At 35.1% G+C, this 22390-nt stretch overlaps 1 protein-coding gene across 2 annotated transcripts in view; it reads right to left on the bottom strand.

Annotated features, from left to right (window-relative positions):
- LOC120417363 (inactive dipeptidyl peptidase 10) overlaps positions 1–22390 on the bottom strand; it is a 401896-nt gene that overhangs the window by 56108 nt on the left and 323398 nt on the right. For both annotated transcript variants that reach the window (XM_039579377.2, XM_039579376.2), the window contains 3 exons: positions 20685–20812; positions 8846–9057; positions 1304–1463 (listed from right to left, as the gene is read on the bottom strand). In XM_039579377.2, the coding sequence (XP_039435311.1) occupies positions 1304–1463; positions 8846–9057; positions 20685–20812 (500 nt within the window). The remainder of the gene's footprint in view (positions 1–1303; positions 1464–8845; positions 9058–20684; positions 20813–22390) is intronic.

Raw genomic sequence — 22390 nt, forward strand, 5'->3', positions numbered from 1 at the left:
TAATGGAAACGTTGAGCATGGAAACTCAAATCTGATGAATTTCTACCCGTGTTCGGCTTCCTGTAAATTCCTATTTAATGTAAATCATATATCCAATGTATTTCTGCCAAACGTTGACTTCAAAACTACCCGAACTAAAAATAGTTATATTTGGTTCTCTTTCTATCGCTCTCATACTTCGCTGGCCCACTGCCTGAGCCTCGCCCTGAACAAGTTGATGCTTTAATCGCTCGTTTATAAAATGCGAAGATGGCTCAGTCGGCAGCGGGTAGCAGCAGTAACACCGAACATCCTACCCGTCGTCCGTTCGATTCCAGTCCAGCGTTTTTCCACTTGGCCGTCGACGAGAAAGCGTCCCCTACCTGTGAAACAACATTTTAAAATCATAATTTCCTTTTGCTGTCCGTTTCACTCATTTTAAAATAGAACATAGGCCACACCCTTTTCCTACTGCAATCCAAGTCGAGCTTCTCATTCCCATTGGCCAATCAGAATCAGTTGATTTGAACTAATGTAAATTCAAAACTAATGTAAATTCCAAAATTAATGTAAATTTTCAAAACTAATGTAAATTTCCAATGAATATAATGTAAATTTCCAATGAACCTAATGTAAATATACATCATTTATCATGATACCTTTTGGTACATGATAAATAATGTAAATTTACATAAATATTTTTTTCTGTGTAGATCAAAACATAAAGCGTTCTACAAGCTTTAGTTCACATTTTTTATGTACCTTCTGTTGTAGACCCAGTTTAGTTCAGTGGATTTACGATAGACCGGAGTATAAGCAAGTGGGTGCAAAAGTTCTGCTTAAATTGGAACGGGGGAGGGAAAAACTTTCATGTATGTTTAATCGCGTCGGGAAAAGTTTTCCCCCCTAACCCATCATGGTGTTTCCCCATGTTGATATGAACGAACTTACTTGCGATGGTTACTTTATCGTTTTCATTAGGAGAAAATTCGCCCCCTAGAACCGGTCCGGCAACTTGTACTGTCCATTTTGGTTAGATCAAAGACAAACAGAAGTTTTTTTTTTAAATTTTCTCTATTTTCAGCAGTTTATTTAAATTTAAAAAAAATGTGCTTTGGAAAACTTCGTGGATGTTTGGTAATTTCATTTTCATTTTTAATGTTTGGTTTATTATAATATTCTGGCAATGTGTCATTCAAAAATTACTATTTGTCTTAATTTTTCACTCGTCTACAAATCTGTGATAGAGTCTAACTTTGAAGTTCAAACCCTACCTCCCCTCCCACCCAAAAATGAACAACGTGAACGATATAAGCCCTCTTACCTCAACGATCGAATCTCCGGGTACAGATTGATATCGCCGTTGGCCATTCCGTACCAGGAGAACTGTTGCTCCTGGACCTGCGAATCGTTGAAGCTGCCGTACAGCATCAGGTGGCCGTCGTTGGACAGCCAGATCGCCTTGTTGCTCTGCAGGATCTCCTCTGGATAACGTGATTATTTTTTTTTTGTTTTGCGTTTCAGCGCGAATGATGGCGTTAGCATGTGTCGGTGACAGAAAAACCGGTAAAATAAAGAAGAAAAAACGAGTAAATTAATTAAAAAATAATTAAAATGTTCCCCACAGCACCAACGCGCGCGCTGGAAGCCAGCTGCACAAAATGCCGTTGGTTCATCGCGTTAACGTTAAAAGGGAAAAAGCGGAAATGTTTGTGGGAAAATTCGATGGGCAAAAAACACGAGGATGCGGTTGTCCCGGTTTGTGGGTAATCATTTGTGGATTCTCGTGTTGCATGACTGAACACAATCGCCAATGTTTGCGGTTGATTGGACATGAGGGCCCCTGTTATGTCTGTCCCGCATTGTTACTTGGAGTGTTGAAATAGTGTCAAATTTAAACGATTTTTTTGGTTTTTATTAAAATAGCTAATTTTGTGTTTTATAATATTCAGACATTTTGAATTATCAATCAAGGCTGTAACTAGTTCTTTTTCAATAACTTAATCTACTGGACTATTTGTCTTGGTCGTATTTATATTTTCATAAAGCTAATCGATTTACGTACATCAATTGTTTTTTTATCAATTAGGTCGTTGCAAATAGTTTTTAAAGCTAATGTCTCTCAAGGTGGAAAAACTTTATGCTTTACATAGGAATATCATAAAAAATCAAAATATTGTTGGATGAACATTCTAAATATGATTATCAATACAGATAAATGCACTTAATATTGTTTTTAGTTTATGAGACATTGAATTTTTGAAAATATTTTGAAGTTTTTTTTCGTAACAATTTTTTATTATACCCAATAGAAAAATAGCAAAGTACATTTTCTACATTGAAATTAATTAGCCCGATAAGATCCTTAAAGATTTCCATCAGCAAAAGAAATGCAGATATTAAACAAATATAAACAATAAGATCATAAGATTAGATTAGGATTAATAAATATGAACTCTAGTTTTTATTTGCAGCAAATGAGCAAATTTACAACTAGTTTTGATTTTTTGTCAAGTGAAAAACGTCATGATTCGAATACCCGGACGCTTCGAAACCCGGACACTTCATCCTGTTTTATCAATTATTTGGATATAAGTTCGCATTATGAATGTCAAAACTGTTTTATTTGATGAATTCCAACATCAACTTTCATTTATAGTTTGTTTAAACGCTGTAGTTAATGCCAAAACAGTCAAATAAAATTAAATTATCAGTTTACCAAAAATGCGAAACATTTCGCTTGAAATATTTCATAGGCGTTCGAAGCACCGGGAAGGCAAAGTAGAAATTTATGGTTTCGATTTCCTTAAATTCTAGCAAATTTTTACATAAACTATCGATTGTTGATGTTAACAGCTTATTTGAGACCTAAAGAATGCCATTCACTAACATTTCAGTCCAGATTTGTGCGATTCATAAGTAAAATCGAGTGTCCGAAATTCGAAGCAAAAGTGTCCGGAATTCGAATCAGCTTTTATCAGTGTCCGGGATTCGAAGCACAACAAGTCATTTTAATTTTAAAATTCTGATGAAAAATTGTTAGAAAAAACATATTTTGCATGCATTTTCTTGAAACTGACTGTTTATACTACATCCTGATGATGTTTCGACATTTCCAACTTATAACATGATTTTTTGCCAGCTGTAATAAAAATGATATGCTACTAAGTGTCCGGATTTCGAATCATGACGTTATTGAAGCAATTTTCCCAAAAATCAGCCCATTTTGTTTTTTTTTTATTGTGGATATGCCTTAAACTTTTTACAATCGTCATGGTTCATCCATACGCGATATTTAAATATTTAAACATCTAGAATCTTGAGAACGTTGAGTTTGTAAAAAGAGTTCGTACACCCACATTCTGTGATAAAACGTGTGAAAAATTTAAAGTTTGCCAAAAATCTAGTACTACGCATTGTTCGGAAACTCATGTCGAACATTTTGCCTCAAAAAGCTTATTAAAGATTATGTGAAACGAGAAGAAGGGCACATATTGACACCACGTTTTGAGTTTTTAGAAACACCTTTAAGAAAAAACACGTAACTTAAACAAGTTTTGATTGTTGCAAATGATAAGTATAAAAATAGCAAATATGACGAGTTTCGAAAGGGTTTAAATACTGGCGTCCCATTTAAAGTCATACTTTGGTAACTTAAAAATTTACTTTCAAGAAAGTTTTAAAAAAATATTGATTTTCAAACAGATCCAAACAAGTCAAAATTATTTTGATTCATTTTTTATGAAAAACGAAATTTGCAATGAAAATAAACATTAGTGAAATTTTTATGAAGAGCACCGTTTTCATGTCACAAAAAAGTGTTTTTAGTCATTTTTTGCCTTCCTCACCTTAATGAGGAAAGGCTATAAAATCACTCGAAAACTGAACTTCTCAATAAGACCTCCTAGACCCACCTTCATGTATACCTATCGACTCAGAATCGAATTCTGAGCAAATGTCTGTGTGTGTGTGTGTGTGTTTGTGTAGGGATGTGGGTCTGTGCACCAAAAAATATGCACTCGATTATCTCAGCACTGGCTTAACCGATTTGGACCGTTTTGGTCTCATTCGATTTGTCTTGGGGTCCCATAAGTCGCTATTGAAAATTATGAAGTTTAGTAAAGTACTTCAAAAGTTATGCTAAAAAAACGATTTTGACTAAAGTCCGGAAGATTGTAAAAGGGTGATTTTTGTAAGAAACCCCAGCATGTTATACATTTTTAGAAAGGTATTTAAAAGACCTTTCCAACGCAACCAATACATTGATGATCTGACAACCCTATCAAAAGTTATTAGCAATTAAGTGTTATTTATGCACTTTTTGGAAGCCGGATCTCAGATATCACGATGAAAACGTTGTCCGGATCTATCATGCAACCCGTCGTTGAACAGGTAATCAAAAGACCTTTCCAACGCGTCAAAAACATTGAAGATCTGACAACCCTGTCAAAAGTTATAAGCACTTAAGAGTTATTTATACACTTTTTGGAGGCTAGTTCTCAGATAGGGTATTTTAACCATTAGTGGACCCCCTAGTAGAGCCGATGCATATTTTTCACAAATTTTCAATATTTTAAGCACTTTTTCATAACCCTTTGTACAAAACAATGAAAACTGAAGTCTTTCGAACAGTTTTGACTATTTGTTTCATCAGTTATTTGTTTTTGAGCAGAAAAATAGCCATTTGAAAAAAAAGTTTTTTTGCCTTGTTATGGACCCCCTTTTCCTATAGTGGACCCGGGTCCATAATCCAATTGTGGACCCGGGTCCACTATAGGCAAACTGTTATTTTTATACCAAGTTTAACCGATATTTGATGTTTTGATGCATGGTGTAGGTCTAATGATAGATATAATGAATAAAAGATGGATTTTGCTCACTTTTCATTATAAACAAATATGTTTTGTTAACAAATTTGGCTTTAAACAACAAAAAACCTAACAGACATTTAAAAACATTTATTTCCGAAAAAGATCAGAGAAAACGTTTCAAAAACCACTATAAACATAAAAATAATTAAAAAAAGTAATCTTGATGCAAAATTTTCCATATTAATTACATAAATGGTTGACCGAAACTAAATAATAGATTTGTTTACAGTTGCTGATAAAATCACGCATGTTTATTTAAAAAAATGTGTTGTTATTGATTTATTATTATAAAATATCATTTCAAACTGCATTTATGATGCTTCAGTTAAGTACAATCAACTATAGTTTTGATTAATTATAAATTTTTACGGCTTCAGCATTTTTGGTACTTTTAACATGAAAACAGCTATATTTATACTCATAATTGAAAAAAATATGCGTTTAGGTTGATAACAACAAGCATTTATTGTATGTTTTAGAGAAACTTTTGCTTGAATACACAGTTTTCTTCATTTTTGAAGGTTAAATTAACAGGGGTCCACTTTTGGAAAAGTTTGGATTTCGTTGTCCTATATTGGACCCCCCTAATTTTTGCTCGAAAATGGCAGTTCTTCGCTTTATTTTAGTAAAGATCCTTAAACTTACATTATTTCGACTTGCTGAAATTAAATAATCAGTCAAAAAATGATTGGATGGTTAATTCAATCATAAAATATAAATGCAGTTTTGTTGTGAAAACGCTAGTGGCCATGGCTGATTTCAGATGTCGAACTCAAAACACTTATTTTGGTGAAAAGGACAATTCAATGTCAGTCAACATTGTTGTAAATGATGCTGAACATGCCAAATAAAAGATTTGTAGACAACAACACGCTTGAAATTGTGATTTTATTGAATTTTTCATCAAAAACCCTTCAGAGGGTCCACTATAGGAAAAGGGTCCACTAATGAATAACGTACCCTATTTAGCTGAAAACGTATTCCAAATATATCATGCGACCTATCTTTGGATAGGTAATTTAAAGACCTTCCCACGAGCGTGTCTATTTTGGATAGCATTACCCTTTGAATGAGAGGAAGGCACCAACCACCTAAGGGTGGATTAAGAAACGTTTTTTATAATGAAATTCATTTTTTTATCATTTAGAGCAAAAAAAAAAAAAAAACAAAAAAAATAGCTTTTTCTAAATATGTTCTTCAAAAACACGGACACATTTTTGAAACATTTAAAAAAATGTGCCTTTTTTTAAATACCTTTTGGAATTGTTAAGTTAAATTAAAAAAATAATTTGAAAATGTTATCCAAATTTCCCCAAGTTGTCTGAAGTTTGATTTCTATTTACATTTACATTGGGGTTTACATCAAAAATAGAAGCCTTTTTGAATTTATATTCTGAAAATTTATAATTTTTGCCTCAAAACACGCCTGGATTTTCTTAAAGGTCCAATAAGTTATTGTGTTTCATTTGTTTATAGGACCTTTTAAAAATAGGTCTCTTGGCATGAAAAATAGTGCTTTTTGGAAACCAATTTTCAGGGACAAAAAAAGACTTAAAAACAAGCAAATATATATTTTATAATTTTGTTTCGGTGTAGTCTTCGTCCATACCTATAACTTTTCTAAGATTTAGAGCTTTGGTGTCTTCGGGACAAATGATTAGGGTCAATAGGGGCATCTTTTGGTATGGTGGACATTAGGGTGGTCCAAATTTTAGGGTGGTTCAGAATTTTTATTTTGGCGGGATGACGAGATAGCGCTTAGGTGTCTTCAGAAAAGTTGTAGGGAACACCATTCTGAGCAACTTTGCTCAAGAGCGCAAAGCTCTATCTTCAAACGGGAAGTTTCTGGAGCCATTTTTGTAATTAAGGTTGGGGTGTTAATTAAAAAATAAGTTATTTGAATTTATCAACTCAGGCTTATGTCGTAGCGAGATAGTGTCTTCTAAACATTTGTAAAGCTTATCTAAACACACATTTATCTTCCAAGAGAGCGAAAATCGGACCTTCTAAACGAAAGTTATAGCCAAAACACGACAAAAAAGACGCCATTTTGAAATGTGAATAACTGGAAAAGGTGGTGGAGTTTAACCATGTTCTTTGAAGGATCTGAAAGTACACATTCTAGAGTACATTTGCTGAAAATATTTCGGATGTCTTTTTTGTTTAACTCATTTCATCTCAATTTGAATATGAGCATTTTTAAATCGTTTTTTGCCCATAACTTTTGATAGAATTGTCTAAAATTCGTTTTAGAAGAATAACAATGTTTATTTTGACAAGCTCTTCAATTGTCTAGAAGGGCTCAAAAATGTACAAATTGATCTAGTGGTTGTAAAAGAAGAAACAAGTTTTAGCGGAAATATTTCAGGAATAAATTTTATTATAGCGGAAATAAAAGAAACAACTCGTCTCTTTGTATTCATAGTAAACTGATGATGTAATAATACTTCATTGTGCATAAAGGAAGGCTTGCGCTCAATGCAAAAAAAAACAATGTTATGGCCGAAATATAATAGAATTGCTCTTTTATGTAAAATTTAGTTTTTAAGTGTTTAGAATATCAAATCGTCGCTGTCGTACTAACTTGTCGGACGTGCACATTTTTGTCACCTTTCATATGAAAGAAGTTTCGATATTGTCTTGCCATCTTGACATAGCCTGAAAATTGATGTAAGTGCGACAACTGGCCAAATAGATTTTAGGTCAGAACGCGTTTGATACAAGTACAAGTTCGACTGAAGAAAACTTGTATTATTTCTAACTCGTGACCTCGGCAACCAAATTCAACCACACTTCGGGACAATGCACAAAATGGTCAGCCAAACAAAACGTGTTTGTTATTGTTTACATGACGTGTTCTATTTTTTTTGTATATTCATGGTCAAACAATGTCAAAATACGACAAACGACAAGATAGCAAGACAGCGTCGAAATGAGACATCTTATTGATTATTTTGTTTAGAAAACTTCTAAAACATGATCGAAAGAATGAAAGCCTAAATTTTAAACGAAAGTTCAAGTTTGAAATTGTTATGTTTGCCTACAGGTTATCCATGTCATGAAAGATGCAACCAACTCGGTGCAAAGATAACAGAGACGATCTACTTGCAGCTGAGGTCAGCAAGTTCCGCCTGACGAGACCTCACTTACATTATTCGTGAAGTTGGTCGCATCCCGGCTGAAAGACCACAACGTTGGCGACAACCCACTTACAACGGCTCTCGGTAGAGTCAACTGTTATGCGCAAGAATGGCGGTCATTCCGCTCTGGAGGGATTTTGGCCGCAACATTCCGCCACCAGCTTGTGGTCAGAACGCGTTGGATTGAATTGTTTAAATTTGCTTCTGGTGGATGGCCCTTTCAGGACCTTGATTTTCAAATTTGATCTTGTTGAATTTCGTGTTAATTTTAATTGATAGTAATTTGGAATTATGTTCTGAGGAAAATAAACAACACAAGTTACATAAATCCATGAACTGCACAAATAATCCACTGCAAACATTACCCTTCAAGGGGTTCGTTTTGTTGTTCCCCACAGGGATGCGCTAAACCAGGAATTTATCCCGGTACGCGTTTGGACAAGTAGTTACATTCAGTTACACAAAGGACAGATCAACATAACTAGTCGTTGTTATGTTGGCTTGACACAGTCACGTTCAAATATTGAAACGGGCAACAATTGCCACTTGTAGTACAACCAACTAACTGAAACGGAAATGTAAACACATAAAGCGGTTATCAACACAAATCAGATTGACAGCTGTCAGTGGTAGGTATGTTTTGGTAAAATTATGAACACTGTCAAACTGTCTTCGTTTGTTTACTTTTTCATTCTAGTGGTCACTTTGGCACATACCATACAAAGTTTTGAACTTCACTCAAATTTCACTGAATGTAAACGTCAAATGACTCAAAATAATCCATGTGACAAGTAAGTTCAACCACATCGATGGCAGAGCACTAGGGTGGTGGTAGTGGTGATCATTTTTAATTACCCTCGTAAAGCCAATCGGGCACGCCATTGTAGATGATGCCCGGGATGGCGGTTTTGGTGAGCCGGTACGTCTGGGTGGCCCGCGCCGACGGCTTGTAGTAGATGTCGTACGTGTGCACCAGCACTATCGACTGGCCCCGGGGCGTGAACTCGGCGTGCAGCAGGAACGGCCACTCGTCATCGTCCGCCTTCAGGGTGAGCTGGATGGTTTCGCTGGAACGAGGAAGCGGGGAAAATGGGGAATTTTAGCCTGGTGAGTAAATGTGTGTGTGTGTGGGGAAGGATATTTACTTTTATGGTAATGGTACGTCGGTCAAGTGGCCCGGAGCGAATGTCTGGGATGTCCAGATTTTGGCCATTTTCAGCTAGTTTAGATGGAAGGACAGTACGGGTTATGGTTGGTTGTCGAGGGCATTGTTGCAAGATAAAGGATCATTTTGAGATGACCAACGCATGAGAAATTTGAGATTTTTGCCTTCCTCACCTCACTGAGGCAAGGCTATAAAATCACTCAAAAATTGAACTTTTTAAATAAGCCTCCCAGATATACCTTTACGTATACATATCGACTCAGAATCAAATTCTGAGCAAATGTCTGTGCGTGTGGATGGACGTAGAATTTTTTTTCTCACTCACTTTTCTCGGAACTGGCTCGACCGATTTTGTCCGGATCTATGTTTTTGGATTTGCCTTCAGGTTCTTTAAGTCTTTTTTAAATTTCATCCGGCTTGGTGCAGTACTTTAACAGATATGTTCGAAAAACTGTTTTGGTTGATACTAAAAAGGGTCATTATTTACATAATTTGAAAGCTCCGGCGGATAGCTGTCGGAACTTTACGCTCAGTGCACGCACACAAAAACTGCAGTGCTTTCAAATGGTTCATTAAATTTATCATACCTAGATGGCAGCACTCAGATGTATAGTGTCTTTACTAAGTAAGCGTTAGCCAAAGCTTTCGTAGTGTGTGGTTGCAAGGCTTTTAGGAGGAAGGCAGCAACCACCTTCCGGTGGATTAAGTAACGTTTTTTTTAGATAAAAGCAAGATATTTTCTCCATGTCAAGGTTTTCTATGAGCTATTGAAGGTTAGTCAGTAAACTTTCTAAGTAAAGAAAAAAAAATCAATCAATTTAATTTATGTAAAGGCTTTAGAAAGAACAAAGGGTGTAAACTGAATATCCTAAATATGTTGTATTTAAATCGTTGCAAAACATGTTTTTCTTAACACTCCTCGTACTCGTCCTACGCGGTAACCTCGTTGGGTAAATGCCTACAACTCACGTTCAAACAATCTTGTTATACAACTTGTTGCATAAACTACTACAGTTAAGCTTCGATTATCCGAAGTTTTGATTCATAGATAAGAAAATATCATAATTTGGCCGCTATAATAAGCTCAAAATTTCCAAATCACTTTAAGAGAATTTTTGAGGTCATAATTTAGCAATACCTTTGGATTCGTTGGAAATAAGGGTGTTTTCCAAAATCTAACTTTTAAGGAATAATGATTTTTTTTGTCTTCTATAAAGTTGCCAATTCAACCTAAAATTTATATCTGAGCAGTTCTCTCAGATTTCAGTCATTCGATTTTTTTGTATTTTTAAATCCGACTGAAACTTTTTTGGTGCCTTCGGTATGCACAAATAAACCATTTTGCATCATTAGTTTGTCTATATAATTTTCCTTACAAATTTGGAATCTGTACATTGGCTGTACATACAAAAATGATTTATGAAAATTCCAAAATTTGTATCTTATGAATGAATTTTTTGATCGATTCGGTGTCTTCAGCAAAGTTGTTGGTATGGATATGAAATACACTGGAAAAAAATGATACACGGTTAAAAATTTTATGGTGATTTTTTGTTTAGCTTTTTGTTACAAAAACTTGATTTGCAAAAAAAAAACACTATTTTTATTTTTTCCATTTTTTGATATGTTTTAAAGGACATCAAATGCCAACTTTTCAGAAATTTTCAGGTTGTGCAAAAAATCTTTTACCGAGTTATGATTTTTTTAATCAATACTGATTTTTCCAAAAAATCGAAATATTGGTCGCAACAATTTTTCAACTTCATTTTTCAATGTAAAATCAAACTTGCATTCAGTGAAATTTTGATAAAGTGCACCGATTTCAAGTTAAAGCCATTTTTAGGTGACTTTTTTGAAAATAGTCGCAGTTTTTATTTTTTTTCAAATTAGTGTACATGTTTGCCCACTCCTGAAAAACAATTTTTTTTGAGTAGCTGAGAAAAATTTCTATATTTTGCTTTATTGAACTTTGTTGATACGACCCTTAGTTGCTCAGATATTGCCATGCAAAGGATAAAAAACAGGAAAATTAATGTTTTCTATATCTCACCCAAACAACCCACCATTTTCTAATGTCGATATCTCAGCAACTAATGGTCCGATTTACAATGTTAAAATATGAAACATTCGTGAAATTTTGCGATCTTTTCAAAAATATTTATTTTCGAAATATTTTCAAAATTTTGAAACCAAGACTAACAATTTAAAAAGGCCAAACATTCAATATAATGCCCTTTTAAATGTCAATCTTTATTTAAAAATTTTGAAAATATTTTTTTCGAAGAGATCAGCTTTTCAAAAAAAAAAAAAAATTTAAAGGTGGGCAAACATGTGCACTAATTTTTAAAATGAGAAACTGCGACTATTTTTAAAAAAGCTACCTAAAAATGGCTTTAACTTGAAATTGGTGCATTTTATCAAAATTTTACTAGAGTACTTTTTGATTGCAAAATAAATTTTACATCGAAAAATGAAGTTAAATTTTTTTTGAAAAAATCAGTATTGATTAAAAAATTCATAACTCGGTAAAAGATTTTTTGCACAACCTGAAAATTTCTGAAAAGTTGGCATTTAATGTCCCCTAAAACACAACAAAAAATAAAAAAAATAAAAATAGTGTTTTTTTGCAAATCAAGTTTTAATGACAAAAAGTTTAATAAAAAATCACCAATTTTTTTTATGGTGTACCATTTTTTCCAGTGTAGTCCGTATCCATACCTACAACTTTGCCGAAGACACCAAATCGTTCAAAATATTACAGATTTTTGAATGTTCATACATCATTTTTGTATGGACAGCTGCCAAATTTGTATGGAAAATTATACGGGTAAACTAATGATGCAAAATGGCTTCTTTGGGCATACTGAAGGCACCAAAAAAGTTTCAGTCGGATTAAAAAATACAAAAATTAAAATTGAAGAAAAAAGATCGATTTCGGAGAGAATTGCTCATCTCATCTTTCGGAGAGAATTGCTCATCTCAACCTCATCTTTCGGAGAGAATGGCTCATCTCAACCTTCTGCGGCCAAATTTAGAAAAAAAGCAATTGTAATGTAATCTTTAGAGAATGTCATTCCGGACGCATTCAGAGATCTTAAAAATAAATATTTTTATAATTTGACAAGTCAATTTGGAATGAAGGGTCAAAAATCTTCATTTGAAAATGTCTAATTTTCAAGAGAAATTGTATGGGACCACCCTAACGAATTTAACGATCCATAAAAAATAATATGGCATTTTTGGTTACGCAAAAATAAAATAAGATAGCATTAGTTCAAAAGAACGCGTCTGTTCATACCACCTCAAGTACACATTTAATTAGATTGAATGTTTACTTGAAGCGTTCCCTGTCCAGCCAATTAGAACAATTACATTTCCGTGCGGCATATCCCGAGGCCGTCATTCAAAACCGTTTAAAACAAAATGTCGTATCATTTTACGAGGATATTTCCTTGCTCTCACCCCTCAACCTACTCCCCCTCCCAAGGGACAAAAAGTGCCCATCAAACCATTATGTTGGGGCCCTTGGAAATCCCGGAACCTCCAAGGGACATCCAAATAGAACAATGTAGCCAAACGTCAGTCTGCGGAATGCTGCTGTTTGAAAACACGTGTCATTACTATTTTAATGGCGCCATAATTGCACGTGAATATCACGCCGTCAGGTGGATCGAGGCTGCGTCAAGGTTTTTCCTTCTGTTTGTGCCTAATCGGAGGTGGGCTGGGAAAATTCCACCCAAGTCACAAAAGGCACAACGGAACCGAATAATGGTGATGATGATGGGCGGTGGTGATGGGCACAAGGAAAAAAGCACGTTGCCGTTCACCGGTTGAGCCCGTTTTGTGATGGGATATTTTTAGGGGAGGTTGAATAAGTTAAGCACAAAGTTCTCATTACTATCCACTATTGAAACATGAGACACTAAAGATTATAAAATGGTTGGTGTTTTGCCTTCCTCCCCTTACTGAGGAAAGGCTATAAAATCACTCGAAAAATGAACTTCTCAATTAGACCTCCTAGACCCACCTTCATGTATACCTATCGACTCAGAATCAAATTCTGAGCAAATGTCTGTGTGTGTGTGTGTGTGTGTGTGTGTGTGTGTGTGTAGGGATGTGGGTCTGTGCACCAAAAAATATGCACTCGATTATCTCGACATTGGCTGAACCGATTTTGTCCGTTTTGGCGTCATTCGATCCGTCTTGGGGTCCCATAAGTCGCTATTAAAAATTATGCAGTTTTGTTAAGTACTTCAAAAGTTATGCTAAAAAAACAATTTTGACTAAAGTTCGGAAGATTGTAAAAAGGGTGGTTTTTGTAAGAAAACCTGTCATGTTATACATTTTCAGAAAGGTATTTGAAAGACCTTTCCAACGCGTCCAAGACATTGAAGATCTGACAACCCTGTCAAAAGTTATAAGCACTTAAGTGGTATTTATGCACTTTTTGGAGGCCGGATCTCAAATATGTTGATGAAACCGTTGTCCGGATTTCTCATGCGACATATCGTTGGATAGGTAATCAAAAGACCTTTCCAATGCGTCGAAGACATTGAAGATCTGACAACCCTATCAAAAGTTATAAGCACTTGAGTGTCAGTTATGCATTTTTTGGAGGCCGGATCTCAGATATGTTGATGAAACCGTCGTCCGGATCTCTCATGCGACATATCGTTGGATAGGTAATTAAAAGACCTTTCCAACAAGCACGAATTGGATTGGGGGTCTGGCTACCCTATCAAAAGGTGTAAGCATATAAGTGCCCTGCAATATGAAGACTATCCAATCTAGTGGTATGAATAATGAGTCAAATTGATAAAACACTGAAAAACATCGCCCTTTTGTGTCTATTTTGGATAGCACCCTTTAAATGTGAGGAAGGCACCAACCACCCTAGGGTGGATTAAGTTACGTTTTTGGAATGCATTTGGACATTTAATTGTATGTAATCATCAGAATTTTTTAATATATTGTACAAAAAACCATTATCAGAGTTGAAATTGAATATTTTTTACATAAATAAATTCCCATTCCTTTCTCATTCACCCCAACCCACCCTTTTTACCTGAGACTTTGTTTTTCCTACTTTAATGAGCCATTAAGTCTGCGGTAATGGCTGTCCATCGTTTTGGCTTCTGTCATACAGCTTTAGAATCTCAGCCCCCATCAACGTATAGACGGCTCTTCTTTTCGATTATTATTGCTCACTGTGGGGAAACTTTCAAGGTTCGAAAATTGTCGACCTTCCGTTGGATTTCAGGGACACATCAGTCGAAACAACTGTAGCTAGGGTGAATCTTTGAGAGCAAACGTTGTAGCGATTCTTAAAGGAAAGCCCTCGGTTGAAAAAAAGAGATATTTATTCATTTGCCACCGTCTTATTTCCATTGTTTTGGTCTTTTGTCACGAACATCTTGGCAACAGGACACCAAGAAAGACGGTTGCTCCAGGGGTTGTGAAGCATCCTCCGGGATTACGGTATTATTTACCATTATTAGCGACCGGTTCTGCCTCGAGCGTGTCATCTGCCACTGATGTTGCCAATTATAACCACAATAAATGGTTCGGGACTGAACAATAAAGAAAAAGCACAAAAAAATGCTCTCCAGATCTTAAGATGCAAGGCTATTCTGTTTCCGGCGAGCTCAAAGCTGTGATGCGATGCGATGAGATGAAATGTACGCTAATTAGTATTGCGACTTTGAATGGGCCGGATGACCGGAAACAGACCGGGTTGACAGAATGTTGAATTTATCATGAATTGGAAAAAAACTTGGGATTTGATCTATAACTGCTCAGTTAATGTTAACTGAGACATTCGGTGAGTTTTTATTCTATTTTTAGAGAAATTATTAAAATTAGTTTTTTTTTAAATTTCAGTGAGTTTATCAATTCTTATAAACATAAATTTAATATAAAAATCTTCAAAAGAGATTTTATATTCTTTTAAATATGAGTAGATGTTTTTCAAATTAATAACACTTTATTTTATCTTTGAAACATACACTGATCGCCATATTTGGCAAATTTATACTTTTATCAGCAATTTTGAACGAATACAGAACGATTTGAAAAAAAAAAGTTGTCCGATCGGGCCCAAATATGGTTTCTTGGCCAAATTATTAGACCCGTATTTTTTGTTTGGCGATAACGGTGATCTACGGTTTGACATTGTTATGCCCGCATCTGACCCGCCGCCTATTTCGTCGATCGTTGAGCAGACGGTCGTTTCCAACGACCGAGTCCAGTCCAGTGATCGTGCAATATTGAAAATTAAATACAAAGTTAATTGATTTAAAAAGATTATTATATATTCAATACACTCCAACTCCGATGGTTTGACACCGACTGTTGTCACACGAATGGGTCACTTTTTAGTTTGACTCCCCTTTTACACGGAGTTCACACACAACGTGTGTTTTGATAGTGTGCGTGAGCGCCGTGTAAAAATGACTGTTCGTCACTTTCTAGTTTGACTTTAACCAGCCAACGGGTTACTGAACATCGGAAATTCATAAAAAAAAAGTATTTTTAAACGAGCTCAAACTTGCTAAATATTATTATCAGACTTCAATTTCCATTGAAATTTTCAAGTTTTTCGAAAAAAGTGCCCCTTGATGCAGGGCGACATAAACATGAATTGCTCAGTAAAAACTCTACTGCTCATGATTAATAGAGTGAAAAATTGCACAGAACCGTTAGAAATGTGTCCTTTTTTACTTTACAGTAAAAATAATCATAAAAAAATCATTTGTTTTTCGGTAGGCAACCTGTTTATGTTTATAATAATGCAAAAGCTCTCAGTTTTTTTTTAAATAATTTTCTCATAAAATTGATAAAATGTTAAACGTTATAAAAGTTTTGGAAAATCTATCAAAAATTTCCGCGAAATTTTTAGGTGCAGTTAAATGCAAAAACTTACAGGTTCCATCTTAAGTGACCACCATAAAATCTGCTTTTGCATGGGGTGATAGTAAAATAAATAAACAAAATTAAAAATAACAAACCATAGTTTCGATGTTTCAATAAAAAAAGTGTTTTAAAATGCATTTCACGCTAGTTAAGTTTTGCAATCATTAGTTTTCAAAAATGTAAGATTGGACGAAAAGAAAAATTGTAGCGAAAAAATTTGTTTTGTTGTCATGTACATTTGCTGTACATCACAAATTTACGAATATTCAATAGATTTTTTAATGAACCCAAATATGTAAAAAATGATTCTTAAATCAATGGAATGCGCTTTACATTGATTTCATCTGGTTGCACTTGAATTCCCTTCGAAATTTTGATGTTTTTTGGGAAAATATTTTTGCGGCCTTCAAACTGGTTTTGTTTGTTTTTTTTTTTGTTCGGAACTATAAATTTAATGGGGACTTTCACTTATTTTCGTTGAAACATTTTTTTTCCTTTCTGTACAACATTGATGGATTAGCAAAACATTTCCTAATCAATACAATTTACCCTACTGTTTTGATTGAATTTAATGTAAAAAACTCGCAGCAATCGAACGCAACTGTCAATTTTCCCGTAAGTGCTCCACGGCGTGTTTTCTAGAACAACCTTATCAGGAAAAAATAGTCATCGCTACTTTTAAATGTTTCTTATAGGAAATTTTCTCAGCTTTCCAATGCTTCTAAGAGTTTTTTGTTTTAAAATCCTTCATCATTTATTGAAAACTTTTGAAAAACAGTTCAGTAAATTAGTCAAATTATGTGTTTTATGTGTCATTTACTTAGCAAAATGTGCAATATTAGACAAGAAACAAATTTGTAGAAGGTTGCAAATCGCTAAACATTTTGAAAATTATATTTTAACTGAGTATTGAATTTGTTGGATTTATTCAGTAATTAAAATCATAAAACCGTATTTCAATGAAAATTTTACTGGAATTAACAGATTAATACATATTTTTTGTCGAAATATATCACGAGTCTGCTCTGATATGGCTGATACAACCAAAATTTTTGCAGGTGTGAGATTGTTAAGGGTTATAGCTCATGTTATAGCATTTGTATATGATATTTCCATATACAAACATGAACCAGGAACAAAGATACAAAACATGATTTAAAATCGAAAATGTACTACAAATTACTGTTGCATGCTTCAAAAGCCATATTTTAATGAGTCTAAAGTAAATATATATTTTTTTAAATGTTTTACTTTTGAAAATGCTTTTAAAAGTAGCAATTAAGTTCGTGTATTTCAACTGATAATGTTGAAAACACATTCACAAACATTTTTTTGGTTGAACAAAAATATAATATTAATTTCAACAAAAAATCAAACAGAAGCCTCCATTACAATCTATTTCAATAAACTCAAGAAAAACGTTGTAAAACGTTTTTAAAACAGATAAGACTTTGATTACATTGCTAATTACTTGATCATTTCATACAGATTGGTGCGCTGGAAGTGGGGACGCGAAGTCGTGATTATGCAGGTTAATTTTTTTTGTGTGCTTTTGTGTCGCTATTCGTATGGGGTGAGTGATTGTGGTAATGGAATAATAACATGCCTTACTGAATTGTTTGTGACTTGAGCCTAATTTTCGTTGGATTATTGGTGTTTTTGTGATTTTTTTTTGTGATCTTAATTAATTGTTTTGTGATTTTCAAAGCCCTTCCTATATCATCGTTGATCGGAAGGCACGGCGTCGGGTAAATTGTGTACAATTTTTTCGAATAAGGTTTTATTTTTTATGGTGAAAAAGCCATTTCTATATAATGATCGAAAGACGCACTGACATTTTGGATTAATTAATAGTGGAGTGAAATAATTGTGTGTGAGTGACTTTGTGTGTTAACCAAAAAGACCTTCCCATAGCTCGTTGCTCGGAAGGCTCGCCGACGGGTCTGTTATGAAAGTCCTCCCCATAGCATCGTAGCTCGGGAGGCATCGAAAAGCCAATACCTTATCCTACTAACCCAAAAAAATAATAATCACGTGATGCTTGAAGGAGATGCTGTGGATTCAACGGTCTCAAGCGGTATCAACAAGTATATAGCGAAAAACTGTGTGCTTGATGAGTCTGCAACTTCAACTATCGGACTAACATTCCTCCCTTTCGTTGAACTGCAGGCTTCTTGGGAGGGCGCCGGTATTGATTAATAAAGTAGGGATCTTCAGAGGTTAAACGGTGAACGGATGGTTGGCTCCCACTGATCATTTTTGATTCATTGTTTAACTTCAGCTGATCTGTCAATAACGGAGTAGCAGCTCATTGGCAGTCAACCATGCTCATGCTCATGCTCATGCTCATTGCCAGGCCTGCAAAATGTTTCCAACCCAGCGTACACATGAAGCAATCCAAAATGTCAGTTCACTGCTAGCATTTGACTGTAAGCCTACTGTGTCCGTTCAACCACTGCCGCCTGACTCGTGCCGGTCGGCTGCTGGAGAATGAGAGACGTGAAAAAATGAGCTACACTCACTCAATTCGTGTCGTATGACTGACTCGTAAAATCCTCTCTAAACACTATTTTGACTATTTTTAAACAATTGAATGGTTCTAGACTGTGCAAAACAATTAAAACAACCAGAACTTATATTCAAAATTACATTTCCACACATAAATGCCAACTTTTTGTGTAAAAACTTGTTTCTTTATGTGTGTGCGTGCAACGTCGAATGAGCGTTAGTCGACTACTGTCTCGCATTGCAGCTGCTCAGTGAGCCAGGGCACTCACGACTGAGTCGGGTTTGTTTATGTCACGGTTTTGCGGTTCAGTGAATGGATCTGAAAAAATCGTGTACGCGTCGCCGATTTTCGCGTCAGGACCCCTGACATTTTCAGCTCTGCTCATTGCTGATTACTTGATCATTTCATACATAAAAACTAAAAAATAAACTTTCCTACTCATGAAAAGTATTTCCCCTGAAACTCTACACAGTAATTGTAGTTCAATTTCAAGTAATTTACATGTTTTGGTATCCATGCAACTGGTTAATGTTTGGTTAAGGAAATATGATGTTTATTCATAAAAATCTAATTACCCTTAACAAACTCAAACCAGCAAAAATTTAAGTTGTATCAGCTAACGAAACTATTGGCACTACGCCCCCCGGGGCATGGCCTTCCTCTAACGTGGGATTTCTGCTCCAGCGCCTCTGACGAGACAGGAGAAACCGGGACCGACGTTTTACTTCACCATCCGATAGAAGCTCAGTGGATAAGGCGGGAATCGAACCCGCGTCTCATAGCATCATCGGGATCGGCAGCCGAAGCCGCTACCCCTGCGCCACGAGACCCACACTATCAGCTAAATCCAAGCTAAATCAGAGCAAACAGCTGATATTTTTACACACAAATTATGTGATAATCTATTAATTCTAGTAAACATATATTTTAATACGGTTTTCTAATTTTAATTTCGAAATGAATCCGGCATATTCAAAAAATCGGTGGAAACTTATTTTTTGTAATGTTTAGCGATTTTCAACCTTTTACAAAGTTGTTTCTTGTCTTATTTTGCACATTTTGATGATTAAATGACACATAAAGCACATGACTATTTTTTTTTCCTTAAGGTTGCCCAGAAAACACACCGTGGCTCATCCACAGGTACGCCTTTCGGTTCTACGTGAAAAAATCATTAAAAATGATTACACCAGAGTTAACTTGACGTTAAATTTTCTCTAAGATAATGCATTTAAAAAAAAGTTTTTCAATAATCTTAGAAAAAATGTAGAGTCCAAGGGTGTGGGGGTTGTTCAAATATCACCAAACTTGGAATTCTTTATTTTTGAGACAAAAACAATCCCCGAGCCAAATATGAACAGGTTTGATGAGGATCGATGTCGGACCCTTACAGAATTCAGTTAGAAAATCTTATTATTCCAAAAAGAGGTTTATGTTAAAAAAATACAAAACACCCAAATTATCAAAATTAATCTCATGAAAAACCTAAATAACTGCTAATGAAAGAGAAAAAATAGGATAAGATTATAAGTAAAAACAAAAAAAGAATGTAAAAAAAGCTTACATGAAATCATGATCCCAATTACATTGCAAAATCTAGTTATTTATGTTTGTTGAAATGCAAAATCTCACTTTGAAAAGCATAATTTGCCTTTTGACATTGTTTTTGTATGAAAAGATTGATCTTCACCGGTTGAGAAACACTGATCAAAAATGAATCACCAAAAGGAATTCCCGCGGGATTATTCCAAAAATTTGTATTCACTCTCTAACTTAACCACAATCTGGAATCACTAAATTATTCTCACTTCCCGGTTGACTCTCCTCAGTAAAGATGAGCAAAACATTCGCAACATCTGCGGAATCGTCATGGTACAGGTGAAATCAGCAATATCATTCCATTTTCAGTTCCCCAAAAGCCAGCCGTTCATCAGACGAAATCATACCCATTAATTTACTTAATCTTTGTGGGAGAAGTTGGGTTCTCAGGGAAAATTTCGCGCCCAAATCCGCGTGTCCAACCGCCGTCATTTGCAAATGATAGCTAATAATTAATTACAGTCCCCCCTGGAGAGGGGGTGGCGAAAAGCGCGAAAATTTGCCCTTACCTGGTGGTGATGTCGTAGACGGTGTACTGTGCCAGAAAGGAGTGCCGGAAAAGTTTCTTCACGTTCTGCGCCAGCAGCAGGAACTTCCGGTCCGCCGAGATGGAAAATTTGGCCGGCGCCAGGGTTTTCTGAGGAGTGAGAAAAGAGAGGGGGAGAGAAGGGGAAAAGTGATGAGTTATGGCGGCGAAATGAAACTTTCGCCTAATACATATTGGATTTGGTTTACGGGGTTTGCGTGAATAAATGAATAATTATTTTGTCCTGTAACTCGGTTTAATCAGATTCACAGAAAAGGGAGGAGTTGGAATGTTTTAATCAGTGAGGGGTTGAGGTGTTTTAATAAATTGTTTCATACTTGCGTACCGTCAACTAGGGCGAATCGCGACTACAGCCTGAATAGGGATAGCCGTTTTTCGATTATTGCTCTTTGTCTGTTTATTGTTATGACGGGATTGTTATTGTTATTTTTGAAAGTGGTTGTTAGAGAAATTCTGTTAATTTTTGTGTCATGAAAAAACTGAAAAAAATAATCGAAAAAAAATCTGAATAAGCAAATAGACGACGTTTCAAAAATTGAAACCTTCTTAATAAAAAAAAATCTCCAAAAAAAGACGCCCTTCGTGTTGCAAACATTATGTCAAAGTCATATAAAACCAATACAAGCATCATAAATTCCTTATCGTCGTCCATTAAGCCAGCAGCCTAATAAAATTCCTGTTGAGCATGAACCTTGCTCGGTCGTCATATTTCTTCGCCAGGACTGTGGTCTGCTGGGCTCTGCCAGGGCGACTCAGAATAAGGGCCATGGGTTGTGGTGTACGAGAACAACTTCCGCCCAGCCGAACGTGGATCCGAACTGCAACAGTCGCTCGGACCGAGGGGTGTGCAAATTATTGCAGTAATAAATTAGTGGGTAAACAAATTGGTTTGCACGATCGGAAGTGGCGTTTGTGTGTGTGTGGACTTGGCAAACGCTGGATAAATTACCTCTAAGTGATTGGCTATTGTTTGGTGCACTTAGGTTGGCGTGGGTGACGTGGTGGAATTTTAATTAAAAATGCACCTTATTGATATAACTGAATAAATTGGCAGTAGTAAAAGCTTGAAGTGCACAGCAAGAATTGATCCTTAAAAAATCTTATCAAACTTTTATTATACTTATGAAATATTGGACGCCCGATTTGGTGGCATACGCGAAATTAAAAAAAAAACTTTTTTTTCATCGAAAAAACACTTAAAAAGTTTTAAAAACTCTGCCATTATCTGTTACTCAGCAGTTTTTTGGAACATGTCAAAAACAAATATTTTCGTTTTAAAATTTCGTGTTTTTTCTAACTTTTATAGTATAAAAATGTTCTACAAAGTTGTAGAACAGGCAATTACATTTTTTTTTGTGTAAACATTAGGGGTTTGCTTCAAGAGTTATAACGATGTTACGAAAAAAAATTTGAAGGTCCCAAGAATTTCCAAAATATCTTGCATAAAAAAATTCCAGTCAAAATTTAAAAGATCATTTTCAGATGCAGATTTGACATTGGAACTGAAAATTATCAAACAATTTTATTAAAAAATTGCACTGCTTCAAATTTGCCGTTGCAAGTATGTTTTAAAGCTATGTTTGAATCAAAAAGTCGAGGATCATTTTTTTTGTTGCAAAAATCTTCAATATTTCTATGAAATTGGCTTGCAACCACCTTAAAACAAAA

This window comes from Culex pipiens, chromosome 2 (genome assembly GCF_016801865.2).
Source record: "Culex pipiens pallens isolate TS chromosome 2, TS_CPP_V2, whole genome shotgun sequence".
In the NCBI taxonomy this organism is placed as follows: Eukaryota; Metazoa; Arthropoda; class Insecta; order Diptera; family Culicidae; genus Culex; species Culex pipiens.